The following is a 23,325-nucleotide window of genomic DNA, read 5'->3' as shown; positions in this document are numbered from 1 at the left end:
CTGAAGGAGCTGCAGGGAATATTCCCTGGAACAACTCCGCTTCCCCTACATGCCACCATGGCTCCCAGTGCACCAAGTTCTGCTCCCACACAGACTGTGCCTGGCATTGTTTACTTATTTATTCAATCTTCTGTTGGTTATTTATTTTTCCCATTATGTCCTTGTCCTGAACCTGTCACTGAGCGAGTGCTGAGCCCTGACCTGGCTGGGGTGGTGTGGCAGGGGCAGAACATGCTCTGGGCACAGGGGAACCCCCCCACTCCTGCTGGCTTCTCAGGAATCCAGCAGCTGGGAGCTGGCTCGCTGTCACCACCGAGCAGGAGTGTGGGGACCGGCTGGGCTGTGGTGACCTGCTGGCATTGCCTTACATGGCTGCATCCCCGGGACACCGCCAGCTGTGAGGCACTGGGCCTGGGCGGCTGCCAGTAGAACCTCCATTGTGCCAGTGAGCAGTCTGTGCTCCCTGTCTCCAGTTCTGCAGTGCTAGGTCCCCTCCTGCTCCCAGTCCCAAATGCCACCTTGCGCTCTCCACCACAGTAGCCCCAGTGTGCTGGTAGCTGATGGAGATCACTGAATCCTGTAACATCCTGAGTTGGAAGGGACCCACAAGGACCACGGAGTCATGCTCCTGGCCCTGCACAGGACACACCAACAATCCCACCATGTGTCTGAGAGTATTGTCTAAATGCTACTGGAGTTCTGGCAACCTTGGGCCTGTGCCCATTCCCTGGGGAGCTTGTTCAGCACCTGACCACCCTTCGGGGGAAGAACCTTGTCCTAATATCCAACGTAAGAAGGCACCGTGTCCCTGGCGACCTCAGAGGTCCCTGGCAGTGTCCCTCTGTGCTGAGCTGGGGGGCATGAGAGGACACATAGGGCACCCGCGCTGGCATCTCACTCCGTGCCCTGCCATAACGCCCAGAAAGCACACGGAGATCCTTCCCAGGTGGAGACGTTACTGCTCCCCGGGCAGGGGCCGAGCCGGCCCCGCTGTAGCCGAGGGCACCGAGAACCGGTCTGACGGCGCCGGGCGGCTCTGCCGGCTCCCGCCCGCACACGGTATGCTCCGGGAGACGGGTGGAACCGAAACGCCGCGACCTGTTTCCACGTCGGGGCCGGGATGCGCGGGGCTTGGGGCTCGTCGCCCCTCGAATAGAGACCCAGATGCACGGGGTGAATCTCACAAATCGGCGCGGGGGGCGACCGGGACCTGACAAAACCCCGGGAACCCCTGACCCGTCCCCGCCTACCGCGCTCCGCCCCGTCCGGTGGGCGCAGGGCAGACTGCAGCGCGCTCCGCCCCGCCACGCCCATCGCGGGGTCCTCGGAGCGCCGGGGCCGAGCCGGGCCGGGCCGAGCCGTGCAGATCCCGGGAGCCGGGCCGAGCCATGCCGTGCGGGGCTCTCCCAGCAGCAGTGCTGGGGCTGCGGATCCTGGTTCTGAGTGCGGCGCTGGGCGCGGGGGCGACCCGGCCTCAGCCGCCCCCCTTCCCTTTCTGGGACCCCTCGCTGCCCTGGCACCGCCGCCTTGATGACCTGCTGGGCCGGCTGAGCCCCGCCGAACTGGTGCTGCAGGTGAGGGGGCGGCGGGACCCCCTCGGGGCTCCCGCGGGACTCCCCGCTCAGCGCCGCTGCCCTGCAGGTGGCGAGGGGGGGAGCGATGGGGAACGGCCCCGCGCCCCCCATCCCGCGGTTGGGCATCGCGCCCTACAACTGGAACACGGAGTGTCTGCGGGGTGACGGCGAGGCACCTGGGTGGGCCACGGCTTTCCCGCAGGCCTTGGGGCTTGCTGCCGCTTTCAGGTACCAGCACCGGTGACCGGGGACCGAGGGTGTGGGATGGGACCTTGTAAAACAGGTTGCCCTTGTCTTGCCTACGCCACCCTGATACCCCTGTGCTGTCCCCACAGCCCTGAGCTTATCTACCGTGTGGCCAACGCCACGGCCACCGAGGTGAGAGCCAAGCACAACAGCTTTGCTGCTGCTGGCCGCTACAGTGACCACACCGGGCTCAGCTGCTTCAGCCCTGTCCTGAACATCATGAGGCACCCACTGTGGGGGAGGAACCAGGTGCCAGATTGGGCGGGTGATCCCTGGCTGGGATTGGGCCACAAAGGACTGTGGCTGACCAGCTGGATATGGCCATGGCTTGCCAGGCTGTGGGGATATAGGGACAGGGCTCCCAAAGGTGACCTGCCTGTGCCCTGGACAGGAGACCTATGGGGAGGACCCGTTTCTGAGTGGGGAGCTGGCCCGCAGCTTTGTGCAGGGGCTGCAGGGCCAGCACCCCCGTTATGCCAAGGCCAGCGCTGGCTGCAAACACTTCAGTGTGCACGGAGGCCCTGAGAACATCCCTGTCTCCAGGCTAAGCTTTGATGCCAAGGTGAGTGCAGCGGGGCAGGGGATGTTAAGAGGGCAGGGGACAGTCCAGATGCTGACCCCACTCAGCCATGGTGCTTTCAGGTGCTGGAGCGGGACTGGCGCATGACCTTCCTGCCCCAGTTCCAGGCATGTGTGCGTGCTGGCTCCTACAGCTTCATGTGCAGCTACAACAGGTGTGGAGAGTGGCAGGAGCCACATTGGCTGGGCTGCCCCTGGCATGGCCAGTGCCCCGCTCTCCTGGCTGCCCCATCCCCTCTCCAACAGGATCAATGGCATTCCTGCTTGTGCCAACAAGAAGCTGCTGACAGACATCCTGCGTGGCGAGTGGGGCTTTGATGGGTATGTGGTGAGCGACGAGGGGGCTGTGGAGCTCATCATGCTAGGGCACCACTACACACACAGCTTCCTGGAGACGGCGGTTGGTGAGCTCATGGGCTGGGCATGGGGTCGATCCCCAGGCATCGCACAGCCATGACAGGAGTTCTCCCTTCTCCCTGGCATGGCAGCCTCGGTGAATGCTGGCTGCAATCTGGAGCTCTCCTATGGCTTGAGGAACAACGTCTTCATGCACATCCCTCAGGCTCTGGCCATGGGCAACATCACGTTGCAGGTAAGCTGAGGGGAGTGGGTTCAAGGGTGTGGGCAGAGAGCCTGAGCTGTCCCTGCCAAGCACAACTGTGGTGTTTGGGTTGGGGTCTCCACAGATGCTGCGTGACCGAGTCCGGCCCCTCTTCTACACACGGATGCGGCTGGGGGAGTTTGATCCCCCTGCCATGAACCCCTACAACTCCCTGGACCTGAGTGTAGTGCAGAGCCCTGAGCACCTCAACCTCTCGCTGGAAGCTGCTGTCAAGAGTTTTGTGCTGCTGAAGAACATGCGGGACACACTGCCTCTGCAGGCCCAGGACCTACCTGGCCAGCACCTTGCGGTGAGCCCCTTGCAAGGTGACGGGCAGGGGAACATGCTGTCTCCACACCCATGGCACACAGGTGTCACAGGTTTTCTGGTGCCCAGCCTCACCTTCTGCCCCCTGCAGGTTGTGGGTCCCTTTGCTGACAATCCCCAGGTACTCTTTGGGGACTATGCACCAGTGCCAGAGCCTCAGTACATCTACACTCCCCGGTGAGACAGCATAGTCCCACCTCATGTCCTCCTCTCCTGGTCACAGTTCCCCTCTGGATACTGTCCAGGGCTGCTGCTGGAGCTGCTTGGCCCTTGGCTGGTGGCCAGGGCAAGGGGGCTGTCCCCATTGGGCCCCAGCCCTGGGGCACAGCTGCCCCTGTGTCCTCTGCTCTTCCCTGGTGCAGGAGGGGGCTGGAGATGCTGGGGGCCAATGTCAGCTTCACAGCGGGCTGCAGCGAGCCACAGTGCCAGCGGTACTCGCAGGCAGAGCTGCTGAGGGTCGTGGGGGCAGCTGACGTGGTGCTGGTCTGCCTGGGGACAGGTAGGTGGCAGCAGGAGGGCACTGGGTGGGCACTGCCAGGGGAAGGGGAGTGCTCTAGGAGAGGGGGTATGCCCATGAGCCATCTCTGAGGCGGTCAGTGCCTCTCTGCCCTGTCTGCCCACAGGGGTGTAAGGGGCTCTCCCTTGGCTGTCCCCACCCAGGGGTAGATGTGGAGACAGAGGCGAAAGACCGGAAAGACCTGTCCCTGCCGGGACACCAGCTGGAGCTGCTGCAGGATGCTGTGCAGGCGGGTAGGGGCTCTGTGGGACTTCAACTCGCCCAGGTGTTCCCATCCATGGGACACACTGGGGTCATCCCAGCAGTGCCACTACAGGGCTCCCAGTGACAGCCACCTCCCTGCAGCTGCTGGCCGCCCCGTCATTCTGCTGCTGTTCAACGCGGGGCCCCTGGATGTGAGCTGGGCACAGGCACATGATGGTGTGGGGGCCATCCTGGCCTGCTTCTTCCCTGCCCAGGCCACTGGCTTGGCCATAGCCAGGGTACTGCTGGGCGAGGCGGGGGCTAGCCCGGCTGGCCGGCTGCCAGCCACTTGGCCTGCAGGCATGCACCAGGTAAGGCCAGGGCTGCTGGTCGCACCCTTAGCCCTTCCCTGCCTTGGTGGCTGCAACAACTGGGGGATGCAGGGCTGGTTCTTGCCTGTGCCTGCCCAGCTCTGCCCTGTTCCACTGGTCCCTTGTCCTGCAGGTGCCACCAATGGAGAACTACACCATGGAGGGACGGACATACCGGTATTATGGGCAGGAGGCCCCACTCTACCCTTTTGGGTATGGGCTGTCCTACACCACCTTCCGCTATCGGGACCTGGTGCTGAGCCCCCCAGTGCTGCCTGTCTGTGCCAACCTCTCTGTGTCTGTGGTGCTGGAGAACACAGGGCTGCGGGACAGCGAGGAGGTGGGCACAGCTGCTCTGTACTGAGCTGGCTGTACGGCGTACAGATGTGCCCGAGCTCCTCCCACAGGGGGACTGCTGTGGAATCCCATCGTGCTGACTCCCCTCCCTCCGTGCAGGTGGTGCAGCTGTACCTGCGCTGGGAGCAGTCATCTGTGCCGGTGCCCCGCTGGCAGCTGGTGGCTTTCCGCCGTGTGGCATTGCTGGCCAGCCAGGAGGCCAAGCTGTCCTTCAAGGTGCTGGCTGAGCAGCGTGCAGTCTGGGCACAGGACTGGCGCCTGGAGCCCGGCACCTTCACCCTCTTTGCTGGTGGGCAGCAGCCCAGCCAGAAGACACGGGCACCCTCGGAGGTGCTGAGCGCACAGTTCAGCGTCACTGGCACGGCCCGACCCTTACATGCGTGTTAGCGGTGGCGATGGCCACTGGGTGCTGGCAGAGGGAAGAGATGTGAGGTACCCTGTGTGCCATGGGCAGCATGGTGGTCCTCTGCCCTGCAATAAAGTGCTGGTGCTCCTGTCAGCTGTGTGGGGCCTCCCCTCCATCCTCCCGGCACAGCGCTGACATATCCCGGGAGCAGGACCACGCTGCTCTTGTCCTGCTCAGTGCTTTCACCCTCCTCCCGTGGCTGTCCCACCCCGAGGTGCTGCTGCAGGCCCACATCCTGCCTGTGCCCCACACTGACCATGGGGCAGCGGCCATCCGGACCTGCACATCCTGCAGCCACACGTGCCTGCGCCTCCCGCTCCATTTACAGCTGCCGGGCTGCTCCAGTGCATTCCCTGCACTGAGGGAGCGGGTGACTGGCAGCCTGGGAAGCTCGGAGGGCAAGGGAAGGATCCAAGGAAGGATCTCCTTCCCAGGCAGGACCCAGGGAGTGGGAGGGATGCTGCAGGGAAGGGGGCAGAGATGCTGTGTTTGGAGTGACCAGGCTTTGCTCTGGCCCGAGGGACAGATCCAACCCTGCAGCAGCTCGGGGGCTGTAGAACAGCCCTGGGATGTGATTCTGGAAGCAATGCTGGCGGGGAGCCTGAGCTGGGCAGGAACTCTTCCGGATGGTGTTGGAAGACTGTGATCTCCAGCCCCAAGGCCGGAGGCCAAGGTGGGGGTGGCAGGGAGTGCATGGGGCTGCCCAGGCCTGACCCCATGACATCAGGACACTAATTACAGATTCAGCTTGGGATAATTACAGAGCAGGCGCGAGCTGTGGCAGGGCAGAGCACAGCCCGCTGTGGCTCAGCCCATTGCTGGCCCATTTGTCACTGACACCCACAGGTTGTCTTGCAGCAGCCGGGATTTGCCATGGGCTGTTGTGTAGCCCCTTGGCAAGATGCTGGGGTTCTGGTTGTTGCCCTGACGTGCTGCCGGTCATGGGTTCTTGTTGCATCCATCCACCCCAGGACAGGACACAGGGACAGACACTTGTCCCCAGGATCCTGTTGGGTCACTGCCCCACAGCTAGTGGGAATCAGCTGGAGTGTTTTGGGAACAGGGATTCAGATCAGCCCTTGTGGGCACTGTATCACAGAGCAGCAGGGTGCAAGCAGCCTGGAGCAAGGGGCTGAGGACAGATGTGGGAGCAGATGGAAACAGGTGGGATGGGATGTACCACACATTACTTTGCTCAGAGGTGCTGGTAGGGTTTGTTTGCTATCCTTGTCCCTGTTTGCTCCCAGACTTGCACAGTGTCAGCTCCTGCTGGCAGGGCTGAGCTGTGGCTGTAGTTATCCTTTGACTTTGGGGTGCTGATCATTTTGGGTCCCTACAATCAGTGTCAGGACCAGGTGTTGGGGCCCTGGAGTGTAGCTCCCTACCCAGACTGGCCCGATGAAGCCATGGCATTGTTGCACCCTACGCTGCAGGGCTGAGGAGCACAGGGAGTGCTGGGGCATGCAGCAGCCAGGGCTGGGTGCTGTGCTCATCGTGAGCTCATCGGATTTTCCATCAGCTCAGGGAGGGCAGCTGTTCCCAGCACCACAGGAATGGCAGGGCTGGACCCAGGAACCACAACACAGCGGGGCTCTGCCTGCAGCGGAGTGATCAATCAATCCCTGCTTGTATAAGCCCATCGACTTGCGGGGCATTCACGAACCCGCTCATGTTCCACTGCTGGAGCATTGCCACAGGCCCTGTACACCCGTGGCTGCCCCTTCCTCACCATGCCCCCTGCTCCAGACTCACCCCACTGCAGGGAGGAGGACCATGGGACGTGGCTGGATCCAGTGCCAGGCTGTCCTAAAGCCTTGAGATGCTCATCTGCTCCAGGTGATTCTGTGGGACCCACAGGCAAAGAGGCTTTGGAAGCCACCCATAGTCACCCTTGGAGATGTCATGGAATGCCTCCAGTCCCGCTCTGCCAGATTCCTTGTGTGCCATGGAAATATGGGGCTGTGGGGCTGCTGCAGCCCCGTAGAGGCTCAGCCATGCAATGGGAGTAGGGCTGTTCCCCTTTCTTGTCCCAGGGCATATCCTGGCGTTGTGAGTTCGCAGGGACACTGCACTCCGTGCCATCCTCCTGGGGTGCCCAGCTACCTGAGCTGGGGCTTGGCCATGCAGCATTCCCTGCCAGCTGGGGAGTCAGCTGGCAGGTGAGGCTTGGGGAGTTTTGGGAAGCCTCTGCTCTGTCTGAGCCAGGTGAGAGGGTGCAGGGCTGGAGGCTGTAGGAGGGTGATGACTTTAGGGTGATTTGGGGTATAGGGCTACCCCTGCAGCATCATAGAGTGGGGCCGCCCTGTCTGCTGAGGAGCTCCCCATCCCTGAGTCACGGGAATGCACTTCCAAGGGAAAGGGTTGGGATTTCGGTAAACCGGTTTGCCTGGTAGATGAGGGAGAATGAGTGGCAGCGGATCTCCTGGCCTGCGGTGACATCATCCCCAAAACAGGCATCTCTGATGGGTGCTGCCCGCAGAAAACTCACTTTGTTCATCCACACACCCAGAGCGGAGCACTCTGCGGGATGGCTGAAGCAGTCTGGTCACATGGTGGACAAGGACATGTCCCTGCCTCCTAGTGCCCCTGCAGAGCCTGGAGCCGTGTTCCTCCCACTGCTGGTGCTGCCCACTTGTCCCCTACCCTGGCCGTGCAGCTACATTCCCGTCCAAGCAGGGCGGAAAGGGATTTCAGCGTAGAGCGGGGCCCGCTGCTCCTGCCCCGGGAGCGGCCCCCGTTGTCTGCCGGTTACCGGGCAGGGTGGGGAACCCCGCGAGCGGGGGCGGCTGCTGGCGGTGACTAAGGCTCACGTGTGACGGGGAGCGGGGCAGCAGTAGCTCCAAGGCCTCTCGAACAGCTGAGGTGGGGCTCGGAAACGGGAAATCGGTGTCTTTTTGGGGTGCCTGAGGCTGGAGCAGCTGGAACGGGTGGCGCTGGCTGTGCATCGCGGTGCTGCTTGGGGCGGGGCGTTCGCTGCGGGGTCAGCGCTACGGGCGTGACCGGAGCATCGTAAAATGTGTGTGCGAGTCCCAAAATCTGGGAGAGCAGGGGCTGGAGGCGGGCGAATGGCCGAGCAAAGCTGGGGGATGCTGAGCACGGCAGGGGCAGGCCCGAGGCAGGGGTGAGGGGCGCGGGGTCCCAGCCACGGAGGGCCGCGGCAGGAGCGCCGCAGGCTCGGGGCTGTGGGGCTGTCTCTGGAGCCGGGGCGAGGCGGAGCATCCCCCGGCCGCTCCCCCCGGCCGGGGCCGCGGGGCCGGGGCGGGGAGCGTTGAGCGTCCTCCCCCGCGGGCCGGGGGGAGCGGGGCTGGGCCAGCCCCTGCGCCTGCCGCGCCATGGAGCGGAGCTGCGCCGGGCGGGAGCCGCAGCCCCGGCCCCAGCCCCAGCCCCTCGGTAAGGATCCGCGGCGGCACCGGCGCCGGTACCGGCTCCGGGGGGCGCCCGGCCCCCATCCCGCACCGCGGGGCCGCAGGGAGTCCGGGTGCGGGATGCGGCCCGGGGGTGCGGGGTCTGCCGGGGGGTGCGGGATGCGGCCCGCCGTGCCGGCGGAGATGCGGCGGCCGGGTCCGCTGAATGTGGCGGTGCGGAGCGGGGCGGCGGCCCAGGAAGGCGGTGGAGGAGCCGGGGGGGTGAGGGCCGGTAACGCGCTGCCGGGGCCGGGGCGACTTCCCTAGAGGGACAAAGCCCGGGCACGGCTCTTCCATCTTGGGGAGGGCCGGAACGTCCCCGGCCCCGCCGGCGGCGGGGGTGCAAGGGGACTGTCCTTGGGGAGCCCCGGGGGTGGCGGCGCCGGCGCCGCCCCGGCTCGTCCCCGCCGTCCGGTGGGCGATGTTCCCCGTGGGAGCCACACTGTGCCCCCCGCCCGCCCGGGGCCGGCCCTGCCCCGCCGCGTGGACTCGCGGCTCGTTCCAGCAGGGCCGATCCCGTTGCCCCGGGATGAACCAGGGAGGGCGGCGGCGAGGCCGCTCTCGGGGCCGGGGCTGGCGCTGTCTCTCGGGACTCCAGCGCAGCGCTCGCTGTGACTAAGCAGAGCTCCACGGCGGAGCCGCTTCCCACCGCGGGAGGAAGAGGAGAGGCGGCTCCCCTCCCCCTCGGCTCCAGTGCTCCATCGCCCGGGCCCGCGGAGAAGGAGGGATGGCTGCGGCTCCCGGCGATGTTGAAAACCGGCGGCTCCTGCACCAGCCGGCCGCGGGTCCTGGCATCGCTGCCCAAACGACGCGTCCTGCGCCAGACATGTTGTCTGAGTCCCGCTCTTTGCCTCCACCGCCTTCCTGCCTGCCGTGGCCTGCCCGCTCGATGCTGTCGCTGCCCGGGGACCGGGGCTGGCTGCTCCCGGCCACCTTGGGCTCTCCGCACACCCGGATGGGTCACTCTGGCTGCTCCGCTGTTTGCACAGAATGGTGCTGATGAAGCACGGGTGGTTTTGCACCATGTCTTCCTTCGGGGACCATCCCTGACATGTCCCATGTGTGTGACCTGCATGACTGGGCAGCCCGAGCTGCTTCCTGTCTTGCTGCCTAGAACGGGTCGGAGACACCAGCACGGACGAGATTTCACTCAAGGGACCCACCATGTGTGTGGCAGCCAGTGGCACTGGAGGCCAGAAACTCGTGAAGGACAGTCAGGGCAGGGTGACCTGCGGAGCTTCCCAGGTGGGCAGAGGGATGCAGTGGACAGAGGGACGAGGAACTAAGCAGGCAGAGGAACAGGCCGAGGTCTGTCCTTATCGAAGTTTCCCCCAGCTTCTCCAGCCTTTCTCCCTTGGCAGGGCAGAGAGGGAGGGTGAGCTGGTTGCCCGCCAGTGGCTGTGTTTGGGAGCAGCAGCTCCGGAGTTCTCCCAGTGCGGGAGCTGCTGCTGTGTAACCGTCAGAGCAACGTGATGCGACATGCAGAGTGGTGATGTGACAGTCCCGTGGTGCCATGTCCAAAATAGTTAGCACAGCTCTGGCTCCTTGGAGGGCTCTGAGCAGGGTCAGGCAGCCCCACAGGCAGCCTGCTGGGAGTGGAGCTGGATCCTGCACAACGCCAGCCCTGGTAGGTGCCGCCTCTGTGTTGTGAGGCACAGGACCTGTTTTTTGGGGGTACTGACCTGCTCCCCAGGGGGCTGGATGCTGGCAGGCGCACAGCCCCAATGCCCTGCCTCCCAGCCAGGTTTCTGTTTCCCAGCATGATGCTAGCAGACAGGTTTTTGGGAGCATGGCTGGGCTGGCTGCCCTGGGCACTGGTGGCGCCACATGGGTCGCCCCAAGGACGAGAGCACCTCCTGTCGCCACTGCCAGTGTGCCAGATGGATGGTGGGCAGGTGTTCTGGCCCATGCCCTCGGGCTGTTTGGGGTTGCACTGTAACCACAGTCACAGTTTGCTGTGGGGGTGCTGTGGTCAGCGTCAGCTCCAGCTCTTTCCTACAGATGTGTTTTAAACCCTGGAAACCCCCTGGCTCTGGCCTTGGTCTCACCACAAGATCCCAAGTTCCCCTTGTTGCTCTCCAGCTTGGCACGTCACTGCTGGCTCGGCAGTGCCATGGGAGCTTGGTGATCTCTGCCTTTGCCCAGGGGCTGGTGCAGTTCCCTCATGACTGTCCCCCATACCCTATCCTGGAGCCTTGGCAGAACACAAAGTCCTGGGAAAGGGGCTAGATATGCCTCTTTCTCCTGCCTGGCACCTGGTTCTGCCCTCCCAGTAGCCCTGCTGCCTGCCCCCTCCTGCCCTGCTCCAGCCTGTCCCTGGAGGCCTGTCCCCTGAAGCAGGCTGTGGTGGGCACTGTGGGCTGAAGCCCAGGCAGCTACCAGATGTGTTTCACTGGGTCCAAGCTGGCGGGGAGAGGAGCCAGCCATGGGTGACAGTGCCCATGTGCCTAGGGACAGGCTGCAAGTAGCTGTCCTTGTTGGGGGCAGGGTGTCATTGCTGATGGAAGCTGCCAGGGTGGCACTGGCCACCCCCAAGGCAGGGGCTGCTGGCATTGCCCATGTCTCCCTGCCCAGGCATGTGAGCCAGCATTGAGGTTGTGTGTCAGTGCTGTGCCTGCAGGTATATAGTGGGGACGTGTTGGGAATGCGGTGTGGACGTTCCAGGGATGTGTCAGGAGCACTTGCTCACTGTCCCTGTCATCCAGGTGTGAGGGTTGCTGCAGCACAGGGGAATCCCAGGAGCTGGGCGAGACAGGGCAGGGCTCAGCCCCAAGGCATGTCTGAGTGTTGAGGCAGGGGTGGGATCAGGGGCAGCACGGGCTTGGAGCACCCCAGGGCTTGGAGCATCCCAGTGCATCCCACAGTGCTTTGGTGGCCTCAGGTAGATCCCACAGGTAGATCCCTCAGGTAGACCCCTCCTCTGTGGCCATGGCTGCCTTCCTGCTCTGCACCAGGACCTACTGGCAACAAGAGACCCAGAGACCTGTGCCCATGGGGCTGCAGGGGAGGCAGCTGGGAACAGCTGCACCAAGGAGGGCCTGAGGGTGTATTGCTCACATGGATGTCCCCACAGGCTGCGGGGAGCAGCCCTGTAGGGCCAGCAGTGACTCTTTGGGCTGGCCTCAGGGTCTCGTCCTTGGCACAGCAGGGACTGGTGCAATGGCTAGTGTGGCTGGGCACTGTGATGCCAGCACCTTTGTTTGGCTTTCCACTGCTCACCAATGACATCCACTGCATCATCAGCCCTGCTCTCCTGCCCCCTGGGGCAGGGGCAGGCCTCAGTTGATGCCCCTGGCCCCGCTGGGCACTGCACGTGGAGCAGCCTGTGGCTGCGGAGCGGGAACACAAGGATACGGAGCCGGGGGGAGCTGAGGTGACATCAGGCGGGTCGTCCCCCCCCCCGCCCCCCCCCCCCCGTTCGTACAGGCAGTGCCCTGCAGGGACAGTTAACGAGGGCCGCTGGTCCAAGCAGCGCCTGCGGGCCTCAATGTGCTCTCGCTTCACGGCACCGGGATCTGCCTCCGCCTGCCTGAGCATCCCTGGCCATGTGCTGGCCAAGGAATCACGCTGCACTGGGCACCACCGGGCTGGAGGTGCCGCTGGTGCTCGGTGGCACGGGCACCAGTGCCAAAGGAACCCATGGGAGGAGCAGGATGGGCTGGGTGATGCAGCGTCAAGGGCAGCACCTCACTCCGTGCTGGGCACAGCGCCGTCCCAGTGGCAGCAGTGGAGCCGGTGCTATGCAGGCTTGCCTGGGCTGGGTGCTGCAGGGCAGCCATGCCTGCGTGTCTGGGGGGACGGGAGCTAATCCATGTGGAATGGCCTGGCCGGGGGAGAGGGGATGCCTGTACGGCCTGGGCGCAGGCAGCGTTGGGTTTCAGGGCAGCTGCTGTGCTGGAGCAGTGACAGGGACAGATGGCGGCAGGGCTGGCCCTGCCCCACCTTAGGGGTCTTGGCTGGGCCTGGAGGTCTTGGCTGTGCCCACAGCCCTACCCTAGCCACAGGTGCTGTTGTCTTTCTGGACAGTGGGGCAGGGCAGATCCTGCCAATGGCTCTGTGCCTGGCTGTGTGGGGTGGCAGGAGGCACCCACTGTCCCCTGCCAGTGCTTCCCACACATGCAGGGCTTTCTGAGGTATTTCCATCTGCTCAGGGGTTCAGCCGGGCCTTGATGCTTTCACTTGGCCCTGTGGGTAGCACTTGGCTGTGCCACCACGGTGGTCCCAGGGTCACCCCTCCCAGCTGGGACACACATGGTGACACTGCAGGTGCCATCCTTGGATCTGGCACCTGGGTTTGCCAAGCCCTGCTGCCTGTGGTTACCCATCTGAGGCAGCCTGGGGGAACGGAGCAGGGGACCCCCCCCAGTTCCAGCCCCTCATCAGACCGATGGCCGCCTCCCAGGGTGCAGCGCTGGGGACATGGGATGTGCAGGATCGGGGCCAGGGGATGGGCCGACTTCCTGCAGCAGAAAATACCCGGAAAGCTTGCGGGGGGGCCAGGGCTGGCTGTGTCCCCACAGAGTCCAGGGTGGGGGAAACCTGTTGGCACAGCCCTGGCTTGGGGGGCTGCAGCAGCATCCCCAGCCCCTCTCAGGAGACCAGGGGACCTGGGTGTGCCCATGCTGTCAGTGCAGGGGGCTGGAAGTGCCTCTTTGGGTAGCCTGGGCTGACCCTGGCTCGGAGCGCTCCAGCACGGAGTGGATGAGAATGCAAGGGGCACGTGAGGAGCTGTGGGGTGGGTGAGCAGCCATGGAGTGGGTGAGGAGCGGCGCCGGCTGTGTTTGCAGAGCCCACACTTTGCCCCTTGCTGAGGGTTGTGGAGAGCTCTGCAAACATGGCTGAGCTGGCGTGTGACATCAGCTGGTGGTGTGTGCTTGTCACCCGGGTTCTGCCATCCCCCCCTGGAGCTGGGGACTCACCCTGCAGTGATGCCCATGGGGATGGAGCTGTGTGTCCTGGGCTGGATGTGGCATCGTTCTGGCCAGGAGTGGTCGTGCTGCCACTGTGTGGGGGTTGGAGTTGGGATCCTGGAAAGTACTGAAGGGTTTGTTTGCAAAGGGCTGATAATGGGGGCCAGGGGAGTCACCACTGTGGTCACTGAGGACACTTTCCACACCTACACATTGCCAGGCACTGGCACCATATTGGGGTGTGCTCAGGGCTCCCTCGGGGTGCCTGGAGGCCATCCAGAAGGGGGAGATCCCCGAGGCTGCCCCATGGCCGGCCCCAGGCGGGGAGGGGGCTCTGTCTGGCAGCCTCGTGTGCATTCCTGGGCCATGAGTTCATGGCTGCGGGTCCGTGGTGCGATGGGGGGGGGCTGTCACGGTGACGTCAGCCCACGGCCCGCACCCATCCTGCCTCCAACTGCACTGTGGAAGCACTCGACAGCCTTGTCCCCCTGGGGAGAGTGGCAGGGGAGTCTGTGGATCCCTGTGCCCATGGAGGGTCTCTGGCCCTGTGTCCCCCCACGGCCGGGCCAGGCAGCAGCTGCCAGGGGATGAGGGGTAGCTTTATGGTGGCAGTGCCTGGTGGAGCCCAGCTGTCCCTCTGTGCATTGTGTGCCCAGCGCCTGGCACTCGCTGTGGGTGTCTCTCAGGATTGGGGCAGCAGCAGCAGAGCTCAGGTGGGGTCACAGTGCCCTCCCCAGCCTTGCTCCTGAGGGCTGTGTTTGGGGGGACAGGGCTGTGCTCCCCAAGGGCTGTGTTTGGGGAGGATGCATCTTCTTCCACAACTGAGTAACCTTGTGTTCTGCTCTGCCCCTCTTGCAGGGAAGCCACCTTCCCCGATGGGAGACAGCATCCCCCTGCCCTCTGTGCCACCCCCTTCGCCTGGAGATGCCGTGCAAGGAGAGCGCAGCCCCTGCCCACACAACCGACCCGGCCCTCCGGATGTCATCCCCTCGGAAAAGACCGTTCCACCTGTCCCTGCAGCCATCAACCCCTCTGAAAAGATTGTCTCGTCTGTCCCTGCAGCCATGCCCCCCTCCTGGCAGCCTGTGATGTCCCCCCCTGAGAGCAGCCTCCCGCAGCATGACCGACCCGGCCCTCCAGCCGTGGCACTGCCAGGACAGCCCACGTCCCCCAGCCCTGCGACTCTGGTCCCCTCAGCACAGAGTGTTCCCCCCCGGTGCGATCGGTCCCCCCCCCCCAAGCCACCTGGAATGGAGCACCCCAAAGAAGAGGCATTGCCCCACACCGCTGGCCAGCCTGCCCCCATCCTTGCTGCTGCCCCTTGCTCTGCGGAGACACTGCCCCATGGGAGCCAGCCCCCAGCCCCAGCTGCCACTGAAAGGGCCCCTCCTGATGCCAAGAGCTCCCTGGGTGCCACAGCCAGGCCCTCAAAGGATGTGACCCCCCGGAGCAGCCGCCCCTCACCGTCTCCTGCCACCAGCCCCCGGCCCAAGCAAGGTGGGTGCCAGGAGGTTGCAGTGCTCCAGTGATGCTCCACACTATGGGCACCAGTCGATGCCTGGTGGGGCCAGGCACTACCCTGACAGTGTTTCCCCTCTGCAGATGCCCAGAAAGCCCAGGCAAGGCACAAGCAGGCGAAGGAGCGGCGTGAGGAACGGGCCAAGTACCTGGGTATGGGGCTGGGAGGGAAAGTGGATGGGGGGGAGGCAGGGGCTAAGGAGCTTTGCCGGGTCATGACCAATCCCATTAGCTGTGGTGAGCTGAGCCCAGGCAGGAGCTGCGGTGCTCCAGCTCTGCCCACCAGGCACACCACTGATTCCCCAGCATGCCACTGACCCCTGGGCACACTGCTGACCCCCAGGCCTGGTGCTGATCCCACAGCACATTGTTGCTCCCTGCTTTGGATGCTTGTCGGCTCTGTGCAGGTGCCAGCAGCCCCGGTGCCCGGCTCTGCTGTGCGCAGGCAGCCCCAGAGGGGCTCGGGGCAGTGGGCAAGCGGGGCCCCTGCACTGCGCATGGGGCCTCCTTGTCCCCGCGCTCTTTCCACCCTCATTCCCCCATTGTTCGCCGCGCGGCTCGGCGGGCTCCCGGCGGGCTCCCGGCCTTCCTTTTGTCCTGGCCCAAACCCCTCCCTCGCCAGCCGTGATGCTGCCTGCCCCGCAAGCCCGGCCATGTGCCCCGGCCGCAGCCAGCCTGTGGCCCCATGCCACTGGCATGGGCACGCGGTCCCACCACGGGACTGGCCAGGGCTGTGCCTCTGGTGCGACCCCGCTGCCCCCCACAGCTGCCAAGCGGGTGCTGTGGCTGGAGAAGGAGGAGAAGGCCCGGCTGCTGCGGGAGAAGCAGCTGGAGGAGCGGCGCAAGCGGCTGGAAGAGCAGCGGCTGCGGGCGGAGAAGCGCCGGGCAGTCCTGGAGGAGCGGCAGAGGCAGAAGCTGGAGAAGAATAAGGTGGGGATGGGGATGGGTATCATGGGTGCAGTGAACATGGGGCTGAGGTGGCATATGGGATACAATCCCTGAGGAGTTCTCATGGCTCCAGCAGCCCTTCAGAAGATGCTTCATGAGCCCTTTGGGAGCTGCCCACTGTGCCTGTCTTCTGCTGCCCCTCCTTCATGGTGCAGAGCCTGTGCTGTGCCCAGCTTTTTGGCTGTGTGCCCTGGCCAGGGCAGGCATCACTGTCCTGTCTCCCTCCAAGCACCCCCATCGCTGTGATGGCCTCATGCTGGGAGGCTCTGGCTGGCCCCAGCCCCACTCCCGCAGCCGCCAGGCTCAGCCTGTCCCTCTCCCTCGGGCAGGAGCGCTATGAGGCAGCAATACAGCGGTCGGTCAAGAAGACGTGGGCAGAGATCCGGCAGCAGCGGTGGTCCTGGGCTGGGGCCCTGCACCATGGCTCTCCTGCACACAAGGACGGTGAGTGCTGGGCTGGGCACAGGCACCTCGGGACGCTGTGGCTCTGACAGTGGTGAGGGTAGCTGGGCATCTTGTTGGCAACCCTTAAACCCAGCTCAGGCCCACTTGGTGGGGTCATGCTGCCATCACTCTGAACTGTGCTGGGGACTGATGGGGTCCCGCGGCTGTTCCCTGCTCCTGTGGGGCTGGGTGTAAGCTGGAGGCTGTGCATCACAGTCACTGTTCCGCTCCGAGTCCTGCCTGGGGGCAGCCCTGGCTGCCTCAGCATGCCATGGCCACACTGCCAGGTCTCCAGCATCCTGAAGAGTCCCTGGCCCCAGGGGCTGTGGAGCTGCACAAGGCCTCCGCGAGCTCTGGTTGGAGTCTGTGCTGTGGCGTGTCCCCTTGTCCCCCAGCTGGGTGGGGACAGTGCTTGGCAGGTCCAGTATGGAGGTGACTGTGGCTGTATGTGTGGTTGCAGAAGCTGGTCCTGCTCCTTGAGGGCTTCTTGAGGACAACTCAGCATTTAGGAACGATTCAGCACTTGGACATGTGGAGGTCTCCACTGTCCCCTGACTGCTGTGCTGTGCTGGCAGGTGCTAGCGCTGTCTGGCATGGATGGTGACACGGAGGAGAGTGCTGTGTCCTTGGGAACTGGCCTTCACGTGCCATGGGGCAGCCGTGGTGGCCCTAGCTGTACCTGGCCAGGCTGTGTAGAGGTGTTGTGTTTCTGGCTGTACCTGACCAGGCTGTGTACAGGTGTTATGCCAGGTTGTGCATACTGGCACCATGTGCCCAGCGCCGTGTGTGTTCAGGTGTTGCATGCCCAGCTGTTCCTGGCTGGGCTGTGTGTACAGGCTCCATGTTCTGGGTATGCCTATCTCGGTGCCGTGCGTGCCACTGTGGCTCATGGCTCTCTCGGGGTGTCCGTGGTGCAGCACCTGGCAGGGTCTGGCAAGGGGACACCTTCCCCTGTTGCTTCCCATCGGGATGTCCTGCTGGAGCTGCTGCCATCTGTCACTCACCAATCTCCCCCCTGCACTGGCCCTGAGCTTCTCTGGCTGTTTTGTCCAGAGGAGCCTGGGGTGGGGAGGTCCCAGCTACCTGTGGAGGTGCTGCCAGCCACCAGCACTATCCTGGCAATGCCAAAGTGACCCTGCACTGGTGTGATGTTGTCTTGTGTCTGTCTGGACCTGCTGCCCTTCCCCAGGGTGGATGCTGGCCTGGTGCTGCCGAGGTTCCCAGCCACCTGCTCCTGATTCCCAGGACTGTGTTTGGAAAGGCTGTTGTAGCGTGGCCTGGGAGCCACCCTGGCTCTCTGAGGATGAGATTCCTGCATGATCCCAGCATGACCCTGTAGGGTTCAGACACTGCCATACTGAATGCCAGTGCTGCGTGTCGTGTCCCCAGACAATGGTAGCTCCTCTAGCCCCACTCTGTGCCGTATCACTGGATTCCAGCATCTCCTGTCCCACTCTGTGCTGTGTCCCCAGACTCCAGCATCTCTTGTCACAATCTGTGTTGCATCCCTGGATTCCAGCATCTCCTACCCCATTCTGTGCTGTGTCCTCGGACTCTAGCATCTCCCCTGATCCTTCCACTTCTGCCCCAGTGCCCTGGCACGGCCGTGCATGCTGCATGTGGGGGGCCTGGCCCTGGCCCCGGGACCTTAATGCCCTTGTGTCTTTTCCCTCCTCCAGGTGCGAGCCGGTGCTCGGTGTCCGCTGTAAACCTCCCCAAACACGTCGACTCTATAATCAACAAGCGGCTCTCCAAATCCTCCGCCACCCTCTGGAACTCTCCCAGTAGAAGTAAGAGCCCTTTGCGTTTGCCCCAGCGCAAGGGGCACAGCCCAGCCCCTACCCAGCGCTGGGGACCCCCGATGCCAGGGTCCCCCATCCCCAGGTGCCCGCGGAGAGAGGAGAAGCCGTTTGCTGTTTGCGGGAGGAGGCTGGAACCGGCTGGTGGCTCTTGAGGCTGTGTGGGCTGGGAGGAGAAGGAAGAGGAGGAGGAGGAGGAATGGCTGGGTGGTGGCAGCCCCATGGGGCGCCAGGATGAGGATGGGAGCCTGGCTCCCTGCCCCAGGGCAGTTCTGGTGGGTGCTGGTGCAGCCACAGGGGGGCTGCCTGTCTCTGGCTCTCCTGGGGCTGGGCACGATGCCAGTGTCCCCACAGGCTCCTGGGGCTGGGTGCCATGGAGCTCTGTGGCCGTGCTGCTGCAAGGTCGTCCTGGCCCAGGGAGTGCTGCCCAGGGCTGCAGCCATGCCGGAGGGATGTGTCCAACCAACAGAGGGATGTGTCCAGCGCCGGGGCTGCTGTTGTGTTTCAGGGTTGCCTGGCGATGAGCGCCTTCCCGGACGGGTATAAATAGCCAGAGCAGCTGACGCCGGTGGCTGTGGTGACGCAGGCAGCTCCCACCGCCCTGTGCTGGGGCTCAGTCCAGGGACAGGCACCTGGTGGCTGTCAGCACTGCCTGGGTGGGAGCAGCATCTCCCTGGGCCCGTGCCAGACCTGCCACCCTGTCCCCCTGCAGCACGCATGGCTCTGTGCTCTCCTCTCCTGGCAGCTGGTGCTGCCCCTGGCCTGACATCCAGTGGAGAGGGGCAGAGGGGCCCTGTCTCCATGGGTATTTCCCATGCGCCGTGGGGTGTTTAGTGATGTGCTGCAGGGAAGCCAGCAGCAGCTTGGTGCCCAGCTGAGCCACCTGTGTGGCCAGGCATCGCCGTTCTGTGGGTGCTGTGAGGCTGGCCTGGCTCCTGGGACACGCTTGGTGATTCAGCACAGCTCCCGTGGGATGAGGGCATGCTGTGGTGTCCCCCGGGCAGCTGACACGTGCCAGCGCCTTGGTCACACAGGGCAGGGCCACAGAAGGGTGCCATTGCTGGGCACAAGGAGAGGGCAGAGTGGGGAGGCTGCTGCTACCAGGGTGGCACCCAGCACCACTAGGTACATGGTACCTGCAGTGTCCACAGGACACAAGGACACCATTGTCATCATGCCACATGCCGTCTACAGGTGCCCAGCCACCCACCCATGCCTGGGCCTGCATGGCCCTTCGTCCTGCTCAGCTGTGTGGGGCCCTGGGGACCCCTCCCCAGCACAGCCAAGCTCTGGGCGCTCCTGGAACTGTGCATGTGCCGTGGTATTGCTGTAGACACATGACTGCTCCTCCCAGCGGTGGCTGTGCGGGCAGGACTGGGGTCTGGAGGTTTGTGATACACTAATGGCCCCTCTCCCTCCCCAGACCGGAGCTTGCAGCTGAGCCCATGGGAGAGCAGCATCGTGGACCGGCTGATGACGCCCACCCTGTCTTTCCTCGCGCGCAGCCGGAGCGCTGTGACGCTGGCTGGGAATGGCAAGGAGCAGGGTGAGCCCCCAGGGTGTCACAGACATACGGGTCCTGGCACAGGCAGGGACCCAGCATGAGGGAGCCTGGAGTCAGTGGGCAGCTGGTGTTGCTGCTGGCTCCATCTTGACCCTGGTCGCTCGTCCCCCAGTGCCCGTGTGCCCCCGCTCAGCCTCCGCCAGCCCCCTCAGCCCTTGCCACAACCACCGCCTGCCACACCGCTGCTGGGAGCGCCGGAAGGTGGCCGCCGCCAGCCCTGATGTAACACCGCGCCGCAGGACCGAGCCCTTGCCCGTGAGTGCCTCTTCCCGCAGGGACCCCGAGTGCCAGGGCAGCTGAGGGGCATGGCGTGGCTTCTGGCTGAGCACAGCACCCAGTGCTGACGCTGTCTCTGTCTGTCCTTGTCTGGAGCAGAAGAAGAAGGAGAAGAAGGAGAAGGATCGGGAGAATGCCAAGGAGCGCAGCGCCCTGTCCCATGAGCGCAGCCTCAAGAAGCGGCAGTCACTGCCGGCAGCACAGCCCTGGCTCCTGCCTGCGGCTGACAGCAGGTCGGGACCCCCCACCCTGAGGCTTCCCCTGATCCCACCTGGGGGCTTCCCCAGCCCCACTAACGCAGTCTCTTGCTCTGTTTGCAGCCCTGGTCCCAAGAACCGTCCCTCATCCCCTGCCGCCCCCAAGAACCGTCCCTCATCCCCTGCCATCCCCAAGAATCGTCCCTCATCCCCTGCCACTCCCAAGAACCGTCCTTCATCCCCTGCTACCCCCAAGGCCCACCCATCGTCCCTCAGCCCGGCCCTCAGCTCTCCCCACAAGCCACCCCTGCCTCGAAGCACCCATTCCTCCCCCAAGGTGCGAGCCAGGGCCCGGGAGGAGCGGGGAGAGCAGGAGGGCCAGGCGAAGGCCCGTGAGAGGAAGGAGGAGGAGCGGGGTCTGGCACCCCCAGCCCTTTCTGAGCCCCCCAAGGTGCCCGCTGAGCCGACAGCAGGTGGGTACAGCATGGTCAGGGAAGCCTCAGGGCTGGGAGAAGCCAGAGCAGCCCTGATGCTGCCTACCTCCCCCAGGCTCCCCAGTCCCTGCAGCCCCTGGCCCTGTGCTGGCCAGCCCCCCAGCCAGACCTCCTGCTGGCACCACAGACCGGGAGGAAGCTGCCCGGCTGTTGGCGGAGAAACGACGCCAGGCCCGGGAGCAGCGGGAGCGGGAGGAGCGGGAGCGCCGGGAGCAGGAGGAGCAGGAGAGGTGGGTGTTGTCCCCCTGGCCCCCAGCCCCGTCCTCCTGCCGTGCTAAGGGCCCCCTCCCCACAGGCGGGTGCAGGAGGAACGGGCGCAGCGGGCAGCCGAGGAACAGAGCCGGCGGGAGGCCCTGGCACGGCTACAGGAGGAACGAGAGGCCCAGGAGAGAGCCCGGGCTGCACAAGAAGAGGTGGAGCGGCTGCAGAGACAGGTTGGGGGAAAGGGGCTGCAGGAGATGGGGTACAAAGGCAGGGATGGATTCAGTCTCCAGGGGGATGGAGGGGTGAGAACCAGCCCAGCCCCTCAAGGCCCAGGGTGGCAGGGAACACGAGGCAGGGAAGTGCTGAGCTGTCCAGTCAGCACATCCCCACAGTCCCTGCCCCATCCCTTTCCTCCCTGTCACATCTCATCTGTGTGTCTATGTCCTGCTGTGACACAGAGGGAAGAGGCCGAGGTGAGGGCGCGCGAAGAGGCTGAGCGGCAGCGCCTGGAGCGGGAGAAGCACTTCCAGCGTGAGGAGCAGGAGCGGCTGGAGAGGAAGAAGGTGAGGATGGGGGCCATCTCCAGGCATGGGGCATGGCAGGTTTTCCCCTGGAAGGGACCTGCATGGCAGCAGGGGCAGGTCTGGGCGGCCAGGGCCATGTGTGAGTCCCTCTGTGACTGCAGCGCCTGGAGGAGATCATGAAGAGGACACGCAAGTCGGACGCAGCAGACACCAAGGTAAGAGCTTGTCCTCTGTCCCGAGGCACTGGGGACTTGGGGCGCTGCACAGAGTGCTTCTGCCCCTGCCTGCAGACCCTCACAGCTCTCCTCTCCCTGCAGAAGAAGGACGACAAGAAGGTGGTGAATGGGAAAGCAGCCGAGCAGGAAAATGTCCCAGGTGTGTGGGCACCCCAGGTCTGCTTCTCCCAGCCATGGTGTGGCCTGGGCCATGGCTGAGCCAGGTTCTGCCATGTCCTCAGGCCACGAGAAGCACCTGGGGCCAATCCCAAAGGCAGAAGAGCTCCCGGAGATGGAGACCCCAAGTGCAGGGACACCAGGGGGAACGAAGGGCTTGGTGGGTGAGGGGCTGCAGCCAAGGTGAGCACAGGGACACTGGGGGGGGGCCGGGGGGCGGCAGGGCTAGGGCTGAGCCCAGCCCTCCCATCACGCAGCTCCAAGGAGGCAGCAGCCCTGGTGAACGGCATGCAGCCCGGCAAGCACGAGAACGGCTTCTCAGGCACTGAGGGCTCCAAGGAGCTGCGGGATCTCTCCCACCACGGTGGTAGCCCCGGCAGCATCATCCCCTTCGGCGACAAGGAACCCTTCCTCAAGCAGGCCGTGGTGAAGCCCCCGCAAGTGACAGGTGAGCAGTGGGAGGGTAGTGGGGGGACGGCGCTGTGCGCATCCCAGGCTCACGCTGCTCTCCCCACCCGCAGAGGTGCTGTGAGGGCCTGGCCGATGTTCCTAGGGCCACTGCCTGCACCCTGACCCCGGCGGCCCATGCAGATCTGTAGCTGTCATCAGAACACGACCCTCACTGCTCCTCCTGGGCGCCCGGGGGCTGTGGGACCCCGGTGAGGACGCCTGACTCCTCTCTTTGTTCTCGTTTTTATTTCGTTTTGTTGGGGTTTTTTATTTTAAATATGCACCTTATCAGACTGACAGCCCACCCTCGCAGCCTGCCGGAGCTGCCCCAGACGTGTGGTGTAATGGTGTAGTTATTTAACTCGCTGGGTACAACGTCTGTGAATACTGTAAATAGAGCCGGCTGGGCGTGGGGATGCTCTGAGGGGCTCGGGGCGGGGGCCGTGTTACAGCTCCCTGTCTCCACGTTCCCCCGCATGTCCGTGTGTCCAGTGTCCCCGGGCCCGGCCGGCACCACGCTGCTCTGTGCCCTTGTGACAGTGTTATGCATCCAGACAACCTTTGACAACAATTAAAAGTGGACAATGCCCTCAGCGTGCCTCTCTGTGTCCGGGGAAGGGACTGGGCGGGTCCGTGCCCGCGCCTCGGTGCTCCGCCAGGCAGGGCCGGGCACTCTCCCGGCCTCCACAGCAGCGGGGCAGTTCGCCCCCGGAGCCCCCAGCACTGCCCAGTCCATCAGCTCCGTCCCGGCGATGGGGGGGAAACCTCATCCTGGCTGCCCCACCAGCATGCAGGGCCTTCCCTCCCGGGCCCTCAGGAGCTGCACATGGGACAAACCGGGAGCCCGGGGCCTGCATCATTAGGGCTGGACGGGAGAGGCCCCCCAAGGCCCCTTCGGCGAGGGCAGCGCCGCGCCCTGGCCGCCCGCGCGGCAGAGAAGGCCGGGCCGGGTCAGGCCCGGCTGGGCGGACGCGCCCCGTCACCGCCTCCGCCGCCATTTCCCGCCCGCGGTCCCGCTCCCCGCCGGAAGGGCTGCGAGC

General features: G+C 64.7%; 2 protein-coding genes across 4 annotated transcripts; both read left to right on the top strand.

Moving 5' to 3' along the window:
• Positions 1 to 1,286: 1,286 nt before the first annotated feature.
• LOC131588087 (xylan 1,4-beta-xylosidase-like) lies at positions 1,287 to 5,251 on the top strand. Its single transcript, XM_058856660.1, has 14 exons — positions 1,287 to 1,574; positions 1,642 to 1,802; positions 1,910 to 2,069; positions 2,212 to 2,382; positions 2,463 to 2,554; positions 2,646 to 2,803; positions 2,888 to 2,991; positions 3,086 to 3,310; positions 3,419 to 3,504; positions 3,690 to 3,826; positions 3,988 to 4,077; positions 4,190 to 4,398; positions 4,532 to 4,738; positions 4,855 to 5,251. The coding sequence occupies exons 1-14, from the start codon at positions 1,389 to 1,391 to the stop codon at positions 5,140 to 5,142; spliced, it is 2,274 nt and encodes a 757-aa protein (XP_058712643.1). The 5' UTR covers positions 1,287 to 1,388; the 3' UTR covers positions 5,143 to 5,251.
• Positions 5,252 to 8,393: 3,142 nt separating this feature from the next.
• On the top strand, positions 8,394 to 22,878 carry MAP7D1 (MAP7 domain containing 1). 3 transcript variants are annotated; one of them, XM_058856502.1, is made up of 18 exons: positions 8,394 to 8,551; positions 14,334 to 14,972; positions 15,078 to 15,146; positions 15,760 to 15,923; positions 16,271 to 16,385; positions 18,065 to 18,175; positions 19,608 to 19,730; positions 19,861 to 20,003; positions 20,124 to 20,257; positions 20,345 to 20,694; positions 20,771 to 20,945; positions 21,011 to 21,149; positions 21,378 to 21,482; positions 21,605 to 21,658; positions 21,761 to 21,818; positions 21,901 to 22,018; positions 22,093 to 22,283; positions 22,357 to 22,878. In XM_058856502.1, exons 1-18 carry the CDS (start codon positions 8,494 to 8,496, stop codon positions 22,365 to 22,367), a joined length of 2,757 nt encoding a protein of 918 aa, XP_058712485.1. In that variant the 5' UTR covers positions 8,394 to 8,493; the 3' UTR covers positions 22,368 to 22,878. The 3 variants fall into 3 exon arrangements, with proteins under 3 accessions (XP_058712485.1, XP_058712488.1, XP_058712486.1); XM_058856503.1 differs by lacking the exon at positions 8,394 to 8,551 and adding an exon at positions 8,566 to 8,639; XM_058856505.1 differs by lacking the exon at positions 18,065 to 18,175 and having other exon boundaries at positions 8,395 to 8,551.
• Positions 22,879 to 23,325: the final 447 nt, after the last annotated feature.

This window comes from Poecile atricapillus, chromosome 24, assembly GCF_030490865.1.
Source record: "Poecile atricapillus isolate bPoeAtr1 chromosome 24, bPoeAtr1.hap1, whole genome shotgun sequence".
Classification (NCBI taxonomy): domain Eukaryota; kingdom Metazoa; phylum Chordata; class Aves; order Passeriformes; family Paridae; genus Poecile; species Poecile atricapillus.
This window is presented reverse-complemented; position numbering and strand designations above follow the sequence as displayed.

Coding starts and splice junctions, on each gene's coding strand:
- LOC131588087 (XM_058856660.1), top strand. CDS start 1,389: ATGCCGTGCGGGGCTCTCCCAGCAGCAGTGCTGGGGCTGCGGATCCTG. Junction 3,505..3,689: donor CAGTACATCTACACTCCCCG/GTGAGACAGCAT, acceptor TCCCTGGTGCAG/GAGGGGGCTGGAGATGCTGG. Junction 4,739..4,854: donor GGCTGCGGGACAGCGAGGAG/GTGGGCACAGCT, acceptor CCCTCCGTGCAG/GTGGTGCAGCTGTACCTGCG.
- MAP7D1 (XM_058856502.1), top strand. CDS start 8,494: ATGGAGCGGAGCTGCGCCGGGCGGGAGCCGCAGCCCCGGCCCCAGCCC. Junction 20,258..20,344: donor CTGCCTGCGGCTGACAGCAG/GTCGGGACCCCC, acceptor CTCTGTTTGCAG/CCCTGGTCCCAAGAACCGTC. Junction 20,946..21,010: donor GAGCAGGAGGAGCAGGAGAG/GTGGGTGTTGTC, acceptor CCCTCCCCACAG/GCGGGTGCAGGAGGAACGGG.